General features: G+C 35.8%; 3 protein-coding genes across 3 annotated transcripts; 2 read left to right on the plus strand and 1 right to left on the minus strand.

Annotated features, from left to right (window-relative positions):
* The first annotated feature begins 3,658 nt into the window (after nt 1-3,658).
* On the plus strand, nt 3,659-4,894 carry LOC110921777 (glutathione S-transferase T3-like). Its single transcript, XM_022166152.1, has 3 exons — nt 3,659-3,749; nt 3,819-4,022; nt 4,107-4,894. Exons 1-3 carry the CDS (start codon nt 3,659-3,661, stop codon nt 4,892-4,894), a joined length of 1,083 nt encoding a protein of 360 aa, XP_022021844.1.
* Nucleotides 4,895-7,650: 2,756 nt separating this feature from the next.
* On the minus strand, nt 7,651-8,753 carry LOC118490552 (extensin-like). Its single transcript, XM_035988248.1, has 3 exons — nt 8,655-8,753; nt 8,291-8,342; nt 7,651-8,000 (listed from the first exon to the last, which is right to left on the minus strand). The coding sequence occupies exons 1-3, from the start codon at nt 8,751-8,753 to the stop codon at nt 7,651-7,653; spliced, it is 501 nt and encodes a 166-aa protein (XP_035844141.1).
* Nucleotides 8,754-11,915: 3,162 nt separating this feature from the next.
* LOC110870739 lies at nt 11,916-13,600 on the plus strand. Its single transcript, XM_022119902.2, has 2 exons — nt 11,916-12,489; nt 13,005-13,600. Exons 1-2 carry the CDS (start codon nt 12,043-12,045, stop codon nt 13,074-13,076), a joined length of 519 nt encoding a protein of 172 aa, XP_021975594.1. The 5' UTR covers nt 11,916-12,042; the 3' UTR covers nt 13,077-13,600.
* The last annotated feature ends 813 nt before the right edge of the window (nt 13,601-14,413 follow it).

A 14,413-nucleotide genomic window follows, 5' to 3' on the forward strand; every position in this document is an offset into this window, starting at 1 on the left:
TGTGGGATGGTACCCCGGCACCGAAAATACATTCGGGTTTGGATTCGGGTTGTTCGGTTTGTTATTAGGTTTAGAAATTAGGACATTGGGCTTTTGTATAAGATTGGGCTCTTTTAATAGACTATTACGTGGACTACATTAGATGGATACCATCGAAATCCTGAATTTCAAATGTGAAAAAAATGATTGATTTATTCACCTTGAAGAATGATGACTTGTGTCTTATATTAGGTTTAGAAATTAGGACATTGGGCTTTTGTATAAGATTGGGCTCTTTTAATAGACTATTACGTGGACTACATTAGATGGATACCATCGAAATCCTGAATTTCAAATGTGAAAAAAAAAATGATTGATTTATCATTTATATTCTTTTGATGTTAAGATCATAAAAATAAAAACTTGAAAGAGCTAAAGTATAAAGAAATAAAACCTTGACGGTGGGATAAAGGGAAGGACCCACGATGATGAAAACGATAGGGGATGGAGAAAGAAATGTATAGATTTAACATTAAATTAGTTATTATAAATTTATAGTGACAAGTTTACTATTTTAATGACTTTCTGACCAAATATGACGAAATTAAAAGTTGATTGATCACTTTATCCTGTTTCTAGTTTGCTGGCTAATCATTTAATTTTGTTTCTTTTCAAATGATAATTTTTTAGTACATCTTGATATTATTAAAGAGAAAGTGGCCATATCCCAATTAATTTATTTATTTTTTAAACAAATTGGTGTTTGATATAATATAAGTTTTCAATAGAGAAGTAAACACACAAGCACTTCCATTAGCTTGTAAGCTTGACGATATGCATCAATGATTGTTTTGTGTGCGTGGGTGAAGGGCATGTGGGTAAGTAATTTTTTTATTTTTTACAATTTTAAATTTTTTTAAATTATTATTTTTTTTTTTTGAATTTTTTGAATTTTTTTTTGAATTTTTATTTTATTTAATTTTTTTAATTTATTTAGTTTTTTTATTTTTTTTATTTTTTGATTTTTTTTAAATTATTTTGATTTTTTTTTTTGATATTTTAAAATTTTTAATTTTTTATTTATTTATATTTTTTGGCTATCATGCCCAAATCCATCTTAACAAAAACTCATCTTCACCTAAACCCATTCTAACTTATTTCTTAATAAACTCATCCTAACACAAACTCATTCTAATCTATACCCATTCTAACCCATTACCCAAACATGTTCAACCCACCTATTTTGCCATCCATCCGCATCATGATTAAAACAATACGTGAGAATAATTATTTAATTCATGTAATTTTTTCACCTAAAATTTGTTTTTTATGACTTTTATGAAACTTGAGTTGATTGGTGAATGGTGAGCAACTAACTAAAAAATAAAAATAAAAAATGATAAATAAACCACTATATATTTAATTAGCTTACGTATGTTCTCTTATAACTTTCTATATTATATTATAAACTTACTTAAAACACACAAAGTCGGTGGCATAGGCTACCGACATGCGTGTGCCATTTCCTTTTTTTCACACAATACTTTGAGTAAAATACATTTTGGCCCTTTGCTTTTAGTTTTATTAAATTGCGTTTTGAGTTCATTTCGACATTTCCTCTTTTCACCCATACTTTGAGTAAAATACATTTTGACCCCTTGCTTTCAGTTTTGTTAAATTGCGTTTTCAGTCTCTTTCCTTTCTAAGTTAAACTTCAATTTTTCACCCATACTTTGAGTAAAATACATTTTGGCCTTTTATTTTAGTTTTTTTAAATTTTGTTTTGAGTCCATTTCCTTTCCAAGTTAAACTTCAATTACATTGCAATATTAGACCATTGAGGTTTAATCTCAAAAGTTTATAATGTTTCAACTTTATCGTTGTATATCTATACATTTTCAGCTTATTGCTTTCTTTAATTATTTTCGTTCGCTAATTTCTTTTTTAAAAAACTAAACGTTTGGATTCAACCATACATTGAGTTGAACGAATACGTCAAGACATGCGCTTTCATATGTTTTGCGCATGACATAGCGCTTGGACTAATCTGTTTGCAACGTGCCTACGACGCATCGCCCGCGGGTTGTATTATGAATATTAAAATTTATGTGTCGGTATAAATTCGAGTTGGTATACGTTTCGATGTAATCTTTTTTGGGGAACAAGTTAGGTCAAATATGTTTTGTTTTTTGATTGTTTTATGTACGTTTCCAATTCTATGTTTCGACCCTACCGCAACACGCTAAGGGTATAATTTTTTTCCGTTGATATGAATATCACTTTTGATTACACGTGTTAGTTTTCCCTTGATACACATTTTATGTTTTTTTGTACGTTTCCTATGTATGAGTCGGGTCACATATAAATACGATATACTTTACATTTTTATCCAGCTACAATGCTATTGAGTTAAATTGGATACGTCAAAATTTGCGTTTTCAAATGTTTAACGCATTACATAACGCTTCGCCTAATCTATTCGATATTTGCAATGTACTTGCGTCGCAACGCGCGCGGGTTTACCACCGACTTTGCCTCCCTGCCCCCGTACTTTCACGATGTTGCAATTTTAGTCCCTTGACTTTGGTATCTTCAAAGTTTCATAAAATGACAAATTTAGTCCATAAACCTTCTACTTTGGATTTCCAAAACCACAACCTCATATTTCAAAGTTTGCCAGCACCAACCCTCTACTTTGGTTTTCCACCATCACCCCCTTAGCTCTTACACAGTTACGTCATCAACCCTCTTCTTTTACATTTCCACCAACTCCCCCTCATCTTTTACACATTTCCGCCACCACCCCTATACTTTTACACTTTGTCTTTTTTAGACTTTTCTTTTTTACCCCTTGCACTATTACTCCATTTTTACACCCGCCGAACTTTAAAAAATTTGCAATTGTAACCCCTAGAATACAACTCCTACTTTTGCAAATGCCAATGCATTGTGTTTTTCGAAATGTCTTTGGCATTGTGTTGTACACTTTGTGTCTACCTTTGTGATTTACACTTTTTTTTGTAATTGTATTTTACGCACTGCTTTTTACGAATCGTATTTTGTCTTACTATATGTTTCCACCTGTCGCACGCCGTCGCAACGCGCGGCGGGCAAAACCCTAGTTTTGCTTCAATCTACATCTTTTTGGTTTCTAAATCAGCAAATAAATATTTGTAAAACATAAGACTGAGGGGAGTGGGGCGTCTCACACCCCCAAGCCGCCCCAAGTCGCCTGGAACACCGCCCCCTATGGCAACCACCATGGCGTCTCCCACCGTGGCGTCTTCAACCGAACGCCCCAAAATTCCTTTTTCCCATAAATCTATCCGTTGCCAACGGATACTTTTTGATTTTTATTTATTTATTTATTTTTTTAATAAAACTATAACCCCCAACCCTTATAAATAATACCATATACCAAACACAAATACCACAATCTTCTCTCAACTCATCAAAATTTATACCATTCTCTATATTTTTTACTCCTTTTTATAAAAAAATGTATCCCCACAACATCCCTCCTTTCAACCAAAATCCACGAACCCCATTCCCGAATACACAATCTTCCAATCCACAACCCGATATGGCGGACCCAAACGTTTTAAATAACCCCGCTTTTTACACCTATTTCAATAATATGCACGTTCCTAGCCCTACACCGCAAGTATACTACAACAATATGACGGTACCGCAAAATATGGGGTTCGCCACTTGCAACACACAACTACCCGGTGGTTTTCAAAACGTTGGAGGGTCGAGCCAACAAAATGGTATAAATTTTTTATTTAATTTTTTTGTAAAGAATATGTTTTTTTTAACTTTGTTTGTATTCCATCTAGCGGTTGATTTAGATGACGAAGAAGTTCTGGAGACCCAGTTCCTTGTCGGTCAAAATGCTGTTGAACATGAAAAAAAGAAACGTTCACACAAGAGGAAAACACCGGGTGAAGAACGCTTGAAAACCAAACCGATACCATGGACTTCCAACGAGGAAATGAGTTTGTCCAAGGCTTGGCTAGAAATAACCGAAGACCCGAGATGTAGTAAGTTGTCTTATAACTTATTGGTCTCGTATAGATAACTATTGTTTCGTTTTTTATAGGTAACTATTGTTTCCTTTTTTATAGGTAACTATCAAAAGGAAAAAACATATTGGTCTCGTATTTACAAAGTTTTCCTCAAGTTGGAAGAACAAGAAGAGGAGTACCGTGATGCCGATGGTATCGGCTCGAAGTGGCGTAAAATGCGTCCTTTGATTCAAAGTTTCAACCAAATATACACTCGCCTAAATAACACGACTGTGCGCCAAAGTGGTTCCGACGATGCGATGCTCCAAGCAAACGCCCAAAATGAATTTCGAGCCGAACACCGGAAGGCGTTTCCTTATCTTGCCATTTGCCAAGTTTTAAGAAAGAGTTCGAAATTTCACATAGTCATCGCCTTCGATCCATTTAAAACTCGTGGCCAATCGTCGGCTAAGCGGTCAAAAACCTCATCCTCAACCGACCATCAAAGTCAAGGGTCGGACGCTCGGTCCCAAATAAATCTCAACGACATTGAGGAAGATTTGGAAGAGCCACATGAAGAGGCCGATGCGTTTGAACCACCACAACAGCCGGTTGGCCGTGATAGGGCCAAAAAAGCCGCCCAACCGTCTTCTAGCGGTGTACGAATCGACTACACCGAAACGTTCGAAAAAGTCACCAATAAGTTAGACGGCTTGTTGCAAACGAGCCAACAACGGATCAACCTAAAAAAAGAACACGGTGACCGAAAGCTAAAGCTGAAAGACAGTCGTCAAAAAGCACTTGATTTGCAAATATTGACATCCGACACGACAAACCTTTCTGGAGCCGAGTTCGCTTTAGCCGAACAAATGAAGCAAGAAATTCGAGAAAAATATAACCTTTGTTGATTGTATTTTTTTTTTGTTGTTGATGTATTTTTTTTTTTCGGTTGATGTATTTTTTATTTTGTTGAAGTAATTTTTTTTGTTGAAGTATTAGTTTTTATTTACTTTGATCAATATTTTTATAAAAAAATAGGAGTTTTTTTATATCTTTTACATAAAAAAAAGACAAAATAAATCAATGCCACGTGTCGCAAGACGCCCTAGCCAGCCAAGTTGCTCCACTCCCCTTTTTTAGCCCAAAATCCTCTAATCTGACGTGACGCCACGTGTCGCAAGACGCCCTCTCAAAAGGATGCCCCACTCCCTTTAGTCTAAGCGTATATAATACGTGTCCTGAATTTAATCTAAAAAATATTCGGCTGATGCAAAACCAGATGTTTTATTATTATGTAAAGGACACAAAAGTTTAGTTTAATGATTAATGGATAAATGACAAGAGAGCATAGAACACATTACACGTGGCTACAGTTCCACCATGGCATGATGTGGTCCAGCGTGTCGAGAGTGATGTACACGTACTTTGTTTATCTACGTGTCAGGACAAAACAAAAAACCATAAATGATGATAATCTTTGTAATTATGTTCAACAGCAACCAGGCCCCTACCCCCTCCCCCTTCATGCACATGTCCTGCATGTGCTTCATGGCAGCTGACAAATTTGTTAAAACAGACCAAAATAATATTTTCAGATGTTTTATACAAATAACTAGTGGGTTATTAGCTCGCGCTTCATGACGGGTTTGAAGGATAGATAAAAATAAACAAACTATAAAAACCATATTGCAAAGGTATTTTTGAAAGAAGTCTTCAAACAAAATTTACACTAAAACGTATATAAAGAAAAACAGGAGGGTAGGTCATTACAACGGGTTGGTTTGAACGTTATATAAAACATGTTTCAATGGTGTATTTATAGATAAGCGCTGACAGGGGCGGACCTACCTCTTTGGTAGGGGTAACCCCAGCTACCACTTAGTCGGAAAAAAATTGGAAAAATTAGTGTAAATTTTGGAAAAATTTGACGTTTTTTCGATTTCGTTACGGCTTATTTATAACACGTTACCCCTTGGTCGGAATCCTAGATCCGCCACTGAGCGCTGAACAATTTAAAAACTGAACGATTTAGAAAAAGCCTTTAATACAATTGGTTGGCCTAAAATAACTTTATGAAAATTCATGTAAAAACATAGGTGAACATAATATATTACAATTATTATTACTCCTATATATTTCAACATACCAATATATCAATATTGATGTACTAAGATTATTTTTCCAATGGGTCACTCATATTAGGAGTTGCATATTTTAACTCTTTGGTATTTTTTAGATGAGAGCCACGTTAAAAGAATACTATCAAGCCAATCAGAATTGGGCAGAGCTTTGTGAAAAAATTGAAAAAAAAGTAAAAAATTGATAGAAAAGACAGTCGCTACAGTAAAAAGGTGAATTATTATTTATTTATATAATAATTTATTATTTATTTATTATCTTAGAGGATATAATGTGTATTTGGTACGCATTATTTAAAAGATTATGTGTCATTAAACTTTAATGAGAAAGAGCGTATTGTTACATAGTCATCTTGCAAGGTTCGCACATGACGAGGCTTTTCATTTCGTTTATTGATATGTGTCACGAGTTTTGTTCTATCATAGATTTATTAGAAGAGTATTCTTGACTTTCAATCGGTGAGACTTAAAAAGTGTAAGTATTTTAGCTGTGTACTCTTAGTTAACTAGTTAAAGCACTCTATAAGGTCATGCGTAGTCATAAAACTCCTTTGGGGGTGTTATGCGACACGTGGCACGCCACGTCATACAGGGGCTTTATGGGACGTTATATCACTAGAGCCCGTAGTCATAAAGCCCCTACCTCATCATTACTCAACTAATTAGTTTTCAATTTTTGTATATTTTTTAATTAATGTATTTTATTATAAATAACATATTTTTACTCCTTTAATTTGTCAAAATAAAAATAACTAAACCTATTTTTAATTTAAATTAAACTTTAAAACATTAACATATATAACTAAATTGTAAGATGTGTTATTTAAAACTAAGATGTGTTATTTAAAACTATAACTTTGAAGTATCTTTTTAAAATTAAAAATAAATTCTAGAGTAAACTGCCATTTTGGTCCATGAGATTTGGCCAGTTTTTCCACTTTAGTCTAAATCTCAAACTTTTTACATCTAGGGCCCTGTAGTTTCGTTTTTGTTGCCATTTTGGTCCAAATTTCAAATTTGGCCAGATTCCCCAACTTAAACCCCCTATTTTGTCTTTATCCTCAAGGGTATTTTGGTCATTTAGATTTATTATAACTTAAATTTAACAAACAATAATGCCACTGCCAGAACAACAACAACAAGCACAACCACCACCACCACCACCCCCACCCCACCACCGCATCATCCCCACCACCACCATCCCACTGCCGCCAACACCACCATCCCACTGCCGCCAACCCTCCCAAACCCAAAACCCTCAAAAACCCTCACATAACTCAAAGCAGCCACAAAATTCCACCGCCAAAGCAAATTGTCCTAACCCTATGGCTTCAAAATCTCCGACAATCAAATCGGCGACCAAACCTGTTAAATCAGCAGTGAAGAAACCGCGGAGATGAAGGGGTTCCGTCAGATCGACGGCGGAGATGAAGGCGGCAGCGTAGCTGAGGTGGTTTTGGAGATGAAGGCGGCGGCGTAGCTGAGGTGGATCTTCAGTGGTGGTGGTGGTGATTGTCGGAGGTGATTCATAAGAACAATAAATCCGATTCAAGAGGAGGTGAAGGTGGAGGAGGTGAAGGTGGAGGAGGTGAGGGTGTCTGGGGTGGCGGCGGTGATGGTGGAGGCGGTGAGAGCGACGGTGGTGGTGGTGGATCTTCAGTGGTGGTGGTGATTGACGGAGGTGATTCACAAGAACAGTAAATCTGATTCAGGAGGAGGTGAAGGTGAAGGTGGAGGAGGTGAGGGTGTCGGGGGTGGCGGCGGTGATGGTGGAGGCGTTGAGGGGGACGGTGGTCGTGGTGGATCTTCAGTGGTGGTGGTGAATGTTTGAGAAGATGGAGGTTTAATTTGGTGGTGATTGTTTGAGATGATGGATCTTCAGTGATGGTGGGGTTTATATATTAATGGTGTTAATCAATATTAGGTTATAATAAACTTAAAATGACCAAAATGCCCTTGAGGATAAAGACAAAAAACCAGGTTTTAAGTTGAAAAATCTGGTCAAATTTAAAATTTGGACCAAAATGGCAATAAAACGAAACCACGGGGACCAAAATGGCAACAGGTTTGAAATTTGGACTAAAGTGGCAAAACTCGCCAAAGCTCAGGGACCAAAATGGCAGTTTACTCTAAATTCTGAGAGTAATATTTAACACGAAAGCAAACTTGAGGGATTTAAAAATAACATAGGCCTCCTTCCTTCTTCCTTCTTCGATACCTGCAACAAAAATAGAAACAGAGTAACAAACAATTGAATTAAAGTTGAACACATGCTTCAAATATACAAGAAATTAATAAAGTTGAATTTCCTTCTTCCTCTTCACGCCGCTATGGACATGGCGCCACCCCCCATTTGACCCCCATAACGCCGCCCGTCGTGGTGTTCGGGGCGCTATGGGGCGCGATCAGAGAAAAAAATCCAAACATAACGCCCCACTACGGAGAGTCTAAAGACATGAGAGAGACACTCATGAAACCTTGTGGCTTGTGAGGCCGGAGGGTGTGGGAGGGCGCCACCCCGCCACCTCACCAGCGATAGCGCCCCCGGGGCGCCACCACCCATACCCACCTTGTTAAACCGGGGCGCCATGGATATGTCGCCAGCATGGTAACGAGCAAGAATTGGCATTTTCAATGAAGGATTGGTTAAAGGGGGCACTATAATCTGAAGGGGGCTTTATCCCACACCCTGCTAGTTAAAGGGAATGACCTTGAATCCCACTGTGTGACGTGACGCTGACGTGGCGTGATAAAGCCCATAGGGGCTTTATTCCACACCCAATAATAATAATAATGTTCCTTCACAAATTTAAAATAAATACAATATTTAGGTTCAAATATTCTCAATATCAAATAAATGATTAGAAATATTTAGGTTCAAATATTCTCAATATCAAATAAATGATTAGAAAACACTTCTCTCTGTTTTTACTTTTCTTTTCTAAAAACTCAAACAGAACACTGAAGGTGACTTAAGAAACAATTCCACTATCAAACACAATATCTTTTATCCTCTGTAAATATAAATAAGATATGAAATTGACATCACTTTGGTTTGTATATATGATTTGACACATCATTTTAATTCGGTCTAATCTAAGCGCAAGATGGATCTACAAATCGGGTTCTCATGTCAATTGTACTTCAAACCATTTTATCTTGGAAAATTGGAATTTAATAAGGCTATCCAAGTTATAACTCACTTTTTGATAATAACTTCACTAACCATGTAACTAAAGGCGTTCCTACCTTTCACGTTCGCTTTCAGCCTCACTTGCGGTATGCACGTATAATGTATATATGTGTGGGTCATGGTGAGGTTGGGGGGGGGGGAGTGAAAGTGTACTAATTTTAACGTTATTTTACTAATTTCGTGAAAATAACGTTAAAAAGCTGGGGACGGTTAATCATGTATCATGTAGTGGTGTTAATAGCCGAATGACATGGTGGTACATGAACTAATCGACTTTTGCTTAGTGTTATGTGCCTTATGTCCAAGGCTTGATGCAAAACTATTATCGAGCCGGAAGTATCAGTGGAAGCAGTCTCTCTATTTCTACGAGGTAGAGGTAAGGCTGTCTATATCTTACACTCCTCAGACCCTACCTTAGCTTTGCTATTGGTAGGATTTACTGAGTATGATGATTTCAAGGACGATCCCTCCTAGTCTAATGGAAAAGTAGCTTCACTTGTCCCTAATCAACAATTTACTGATTTTTATCTCAATAAGAATGTTGTGAATTGTTTCGAAATGGTATAAATGAAAGTTACAGACAAACAAAGTTAGTTTTCCATTAGAGTGAGATTGTCCTTAGCAACGAAAGTTGAACTTAGAAGTGTCACTGACCACATTAAAAGCAGGATTATTATCGTTATATTTTGATTGAAATCAAGGGCTATTTTCGAATAAGTTATGCAGCTGCTACCCCCACGTAGAACCCATGTTTTTTTTTCTTCCAACACACATCAAACCTTTTTTTTTCTTCTTTTCACACAAAAACGTTCTCCTACACAGACGGGCGATTCTCCAACACCCTCACTCCTCCACGTTAACCGACTATCTTCAATGTTAGCCCACACATCTTCCCATCCACATACCTTATTCAAAAATAAAGATGTTCTTATCAAGGGCGTACCCACCCCAAGCCGTGGGCGGGCGGGCGGCCGGGCGCACCCCTTGAAAAAATAATTTTTAGTGTTATTTTTCGCCGGAAATTTCGACCGTACCCCTTGGAAATTTTCATCTGCACCTCTTGAAAATTTTCAACCACCCCACTTAAAAAAATATTATGAACTTATAAAAAAAAATTAAACACTGATTATTATTTAATATATAAGTATATAACACAATTAAGATAATTATTTCTTTAACCACTTATTATGTTATTCACTTAATTACTTAACCCAATCAAAGCCCAATCTACAATCTATTTTTATTAACCTAAGCCCAAACCTAACCCAACAAAATTTGAACTAAATAAAATAACCCATGATATCCATCCATTCCAATTCCAAATCCCGCCCCCCAAAAAAACTCCCACTGACTTGACACCACTGCTCATGACCGGATGACTTTTTTTGCTGGAAAAAAAAAACAAAATTCCGGCAAGACCGACCCATATTACGCCAGAATTCCGATATAGAACTAATATGGTTTCTTTATTGATTTTTTCAACATTCTTATCAAATTCTTAATTTATAACTGTTCATTCATTTTGTTCAGGGCCCACAGGAGAAAGTTCCAGCTCCAGCAGCCGCTGTTCCTGCAGCACAACCTGCACAGTGAGTGAACACATTTGCTTCTGTTTTCTTGATGGATTCTGTTTGATTGTATGCTTTTTCTTTATTTGACAATTGATGGATATTGCCATGATTATTTGCAGGGCAACAAAGAAATCCAAGAAATGAGATCTGAATTTTTTGTCGATGTTAGGTATGAAGAAATTGGGTGCTTTAAAAATGTAGAAGATGCCCGGATAGTCCCTGTGGTTTGGCCTTTAAAGGAAAGGGTAAATTGGTCATTTCACACCCATTTAACAGAGAAAACAAACTGAAGTTAGACCCAGGGACTATCCGGGAACAAAAAATGAAAAGTTGGGGACTATTCAGGTAATTTTAGAAAGTTGAGGACTATAGGTGAAAAAATGCGAAACCACAGGGACTATCTGGGCATTTTTCTCTTGTTTAAATGATTAGTTACAAGTAATCAACACTTAATACTGAGGCTTGAATGTTTGAAAATAAAATTGGAAATTATGGACTATAATTGAACATGATTGTTAATTTTATTTAAGTGTTTAGTGTTGTTTTATAAACTTATGGATCGATTTATATGTGATAGGAACCATGAGTAAAAATGTAATGAGCTTATAGAGCGTTTAGTACCTGTAAATGATGTTTTGGATATATTTCAAAAGATGAAAACATGTAGGACACAATTTTAAATACGTCTGACGTGTTTTTGATACTTATATAAATTTTAATTTGACATTCTTTGTCTTACATGATCCGACCCGATCCGACCCGCTATAAACTAATTTTTTTATATAGCTAGGGCTTAAAATCTTTAAAAATATTACGCACCCTCTGACAAAATTTTTTTTAAGTACGCCACCGTTGTAATCTTCCAAAGACTTGTTTTCATAGAAAAATATTATTAAACAATAGTTCTTACCGTAAAAAAAGATTATTATTTATAAATTTCCACATGGCTGGTCATGGTTGGTTATGGATAAGCTACACACAGTCCTAGACCCAACAGTAATACTTAACAACACACCTTTCATTGCATATGCATACAGAGGACCCCTGACCCCTTTATTCTATTATCTATACCCAATCATTGATTTCACTCTATTCTTCCACCCTCTTCTTCTTCCTCTCTTAAACCCCTACCCCCCCCCCCCCCCCCCCCAAACATGCCACCTTCAATCTTCCTTCTTACACTCTTCACTTTCTCAATCTCAACCCACTTTTGGGTCTCATACTCTCAACAATCACCAACCATTTATGAACTCCTCAAACTAAATGGATTACCCATGGGTTTGTTCCCAAAGGGTGTGACCAACTTCAGTGTGGATGATTCTGGCAGGTTTCAGGTGTTCTTGGATGAAGCTTGTAATGCAAAGTTTGAAGATGAATTACACTATGATCAAAATGTTTCTGGATGTTTGACTTTTGGTAGAATCAATGACTTATCAGGGATTTCTGCCAAAGATTTGTTCTTGTGGTTCTTGGTTAAGGAAATATGGGTTGATGTTCCTAGTTCTGGTTTGATTTATTTTGATGTTGGTGTTGTTTCAAAACAGTTTTCTTTGTCATCTTTTGAAACCCCAAGAGCCTGTGTGGCTTCTTCTGTACCTAAGGTATGTAAAGTTTGAAACTTTATTATGCTTGGCTTTTTGTTCTTGTTAAATTTGGTGGTATTTTGACTTTTTGGTCATGGGTTATTGAGTTGAGTTCATTATTTGGATACTGATCTTAAATGTGCTTCATTAATCAGATAGTTTGAGATGGAATCACTTTAGTACTTTAGTGGTTTCATATGTTTGACTTTTTTGTTGATAGATGATTTGACTTTATGTTTGTGGGGCTTTGTTATTGAGTTCATTAATTTAGATGCTGATTTGAAATGGGGTTTACCAGTTTTAATTAAAGTGTGTAAAATATGGTCAATCTGAGGTGTGTTCAGTACTTTAATGCTTGAGTTCCCAAATGCCATTTTCTCTGTTTCCATGAGGTTTTAATGCTTTGCAATCTATAGTTTTCGGGTTATACTTTTTGGCAATGTGTGTATAAATTGACGTTTCGGATTCTTGATTGATAGGCTTTTGAATTTTGATACAATAAAGTTGTAATCTTTTTTGCTTTTGGTATGTAGATACTATCGAGAAAGGTGGGGAACGATGAACAAGAACCCGATCACCAAGAACCAACGAGGGCGATTTTATGAATATGAGTTTAAATGGGTACTTAAAGATGATTCAAATCGGCGCAATTGCTCAAATCAAGTTATGGGTATTTCCATTTCTTGTATGTATTTGTCTTAAAAGTTGTGTTTTTTTTTTTTTTTAGTTTAGGTGGTTCTATGCTTCATTGCAGGTGTGCATGCTTTACAATTTCTTTATGTACTATATGCAAATATGTTCAAAATGATTGAAATCGAGGAGAAGATGATACAGGAAACGCGATGTAAATGCAACTGAAATCGAGAGAAGTGTAAGTTATCATACATGCCAGACCAAGGGGATCATATACGTTCATTGTCGATTCTTGAAATTCGTTGATAGTACGGACATAAAACATTTCAAGTTTGGTTTATAGCCGTTAAGTATTGTTTTGAACAAAGAAATAAGAAATAAAGTCGAATTTTGTTTAGTTTGCTTTCACAATGTTCATTTATCGTTTCACGGATTTGTTCTTTGACGCTTAACCCTTGAATCTCGGGTTTTTAATAAACAAGATTATTGTATGGTTCATCTAAATGTATTTATCTAAACAAGATTGTTGGTGTCTCAGTGTGTGTGTGTATATATATATTAGATGCAAAAATAATCTAACCAATGTAGATATTTAATAAAATCATTACAGCTTAGAAAGGAGATTCACTTTAACTGGTAGGGTGTGTTACTGTGTTAAGGACCCTCTTGATACATGTTTATTCTCCTTGAGGAAATCTTTTTGGGGTTTTAATGTTTTTTCATGCCTAAAAGTGGCAAAGGGCCTTTAATAGGGTTAGTTAACAAGATATGATAGAAAGGTAAAAGTCGTTTTTATGTAGTAATGATTTGCACATTATATTATAATAAAAATAATGTTTTTCTTTTCTAGTTTCACATTTTTTATGTTAAAAAGAAGAAAATCTTGGAGCCCATCAATGTTGTTTCCCACAGTTTCTTAAATAACTAGGCTTTTCTTTATTAATGGGCCTTTAGTTTAGTATAATAATAACATAAAAAGAGTGATGCCATTAAAATTCCAAGTGCAGCACAAAAAAAAAAAAAAAAAAAAAAAAAAATTGTGCGAGTTCCGTCCTCAATATTTTTTAAACGTGCCACTTCAGTCCAAAAAGATAACGCCTTGCGCCAGTTCCGTCCTCAACGTTTTTAACGGCATGTTATCTTTTTGGACTTAAGTGACACGTTTCAAAAATATTGAAGATGGAACTGGCGCAATTTTTTTGGATTGAAGTGTCATTTTCCACCAAACCACGGGGACGAAAATGACAATTAACTCAAAAAAGAAATTAAGACTTCCAAGTTATACCAAGTTCTATTCTATATTAAGAAT

The sequence above is a fragment of the Helianthus annuus genome, chromosome 1 (genome assembly GCF_002127325.2).
Source record: "Helianthus annuus cultivar XRQ/B chromosome 1, HanXRQr2.0-SUNRISE, whole genome shotgun sequence".
Classification (NCBI taxonomy): Eukaryota; Viridiplantae; Streptophyta; class Magnoliopsida; order Asterales; family Asteraceae; genus Helianthus; species Helianthus annuus.

Excerpts from the sequence above, each read along its gene's own strand:
- LOC118490552 (XM_035988248.1), bottom strand. The coding sequence starts at position 8,753 with ATGCCAATTCTTGCTCGTTACCATGCTGGCGACATATCCATGGCGCCC. Across the intron at positions 8,343-8,654 it reads CCCCGGGGGCGCTATCGCTG|GTATCGAAGAAGGAAGAAGG; the intron begins GTGAGGTGGCGG and ends TTTTTGTTGCAG. Across the intron at positions 8,001-8,290 it reads GTTATTTTTAAATCCCTCAA|ATCCATCATCTCAAACAATC; the intron begins GTTTGCTTTCGT and ends CCATCACTGAAG.
- LOC110870739 (XM_022119902.2), top strand. The coding sequence starts at position 12,043 with ATGCCACCTTCAATCTTCCTTCTTACACTCTTCACTTTCTCAATCTCA. Across the intron at positions 12,490-13,004 it reads TGGCTTCTTCTGTACCTAAG|ATACTATCGAGAAAGGTGGG; the intron begins GTATGTAAAGTT and ends TTTGGTATGTAG.
- LOC110921777 (XM_022166152.1), top strand. The coding sequence starts at position 3,659 with ATGACGGTACCGCAAAATATGGGGTTCGCCACTTGCAACACACAACTA. Across the intron at positions 3,750-3,818 it reads AGGGTCGAGCCAACAAAATG|CGGTTGATTTAGATGACGAA; the intron begins GTATAAATTTTT and ends TATTCCATCTAG. Across the intron at positions 4,023-4,106 it reads AACCGAAGACCCGAGATGTA|GTAACTATCAAAAGGAAAAA; the intron begins GTAAGTTGTCTT and ends CCTTTTTTATAG.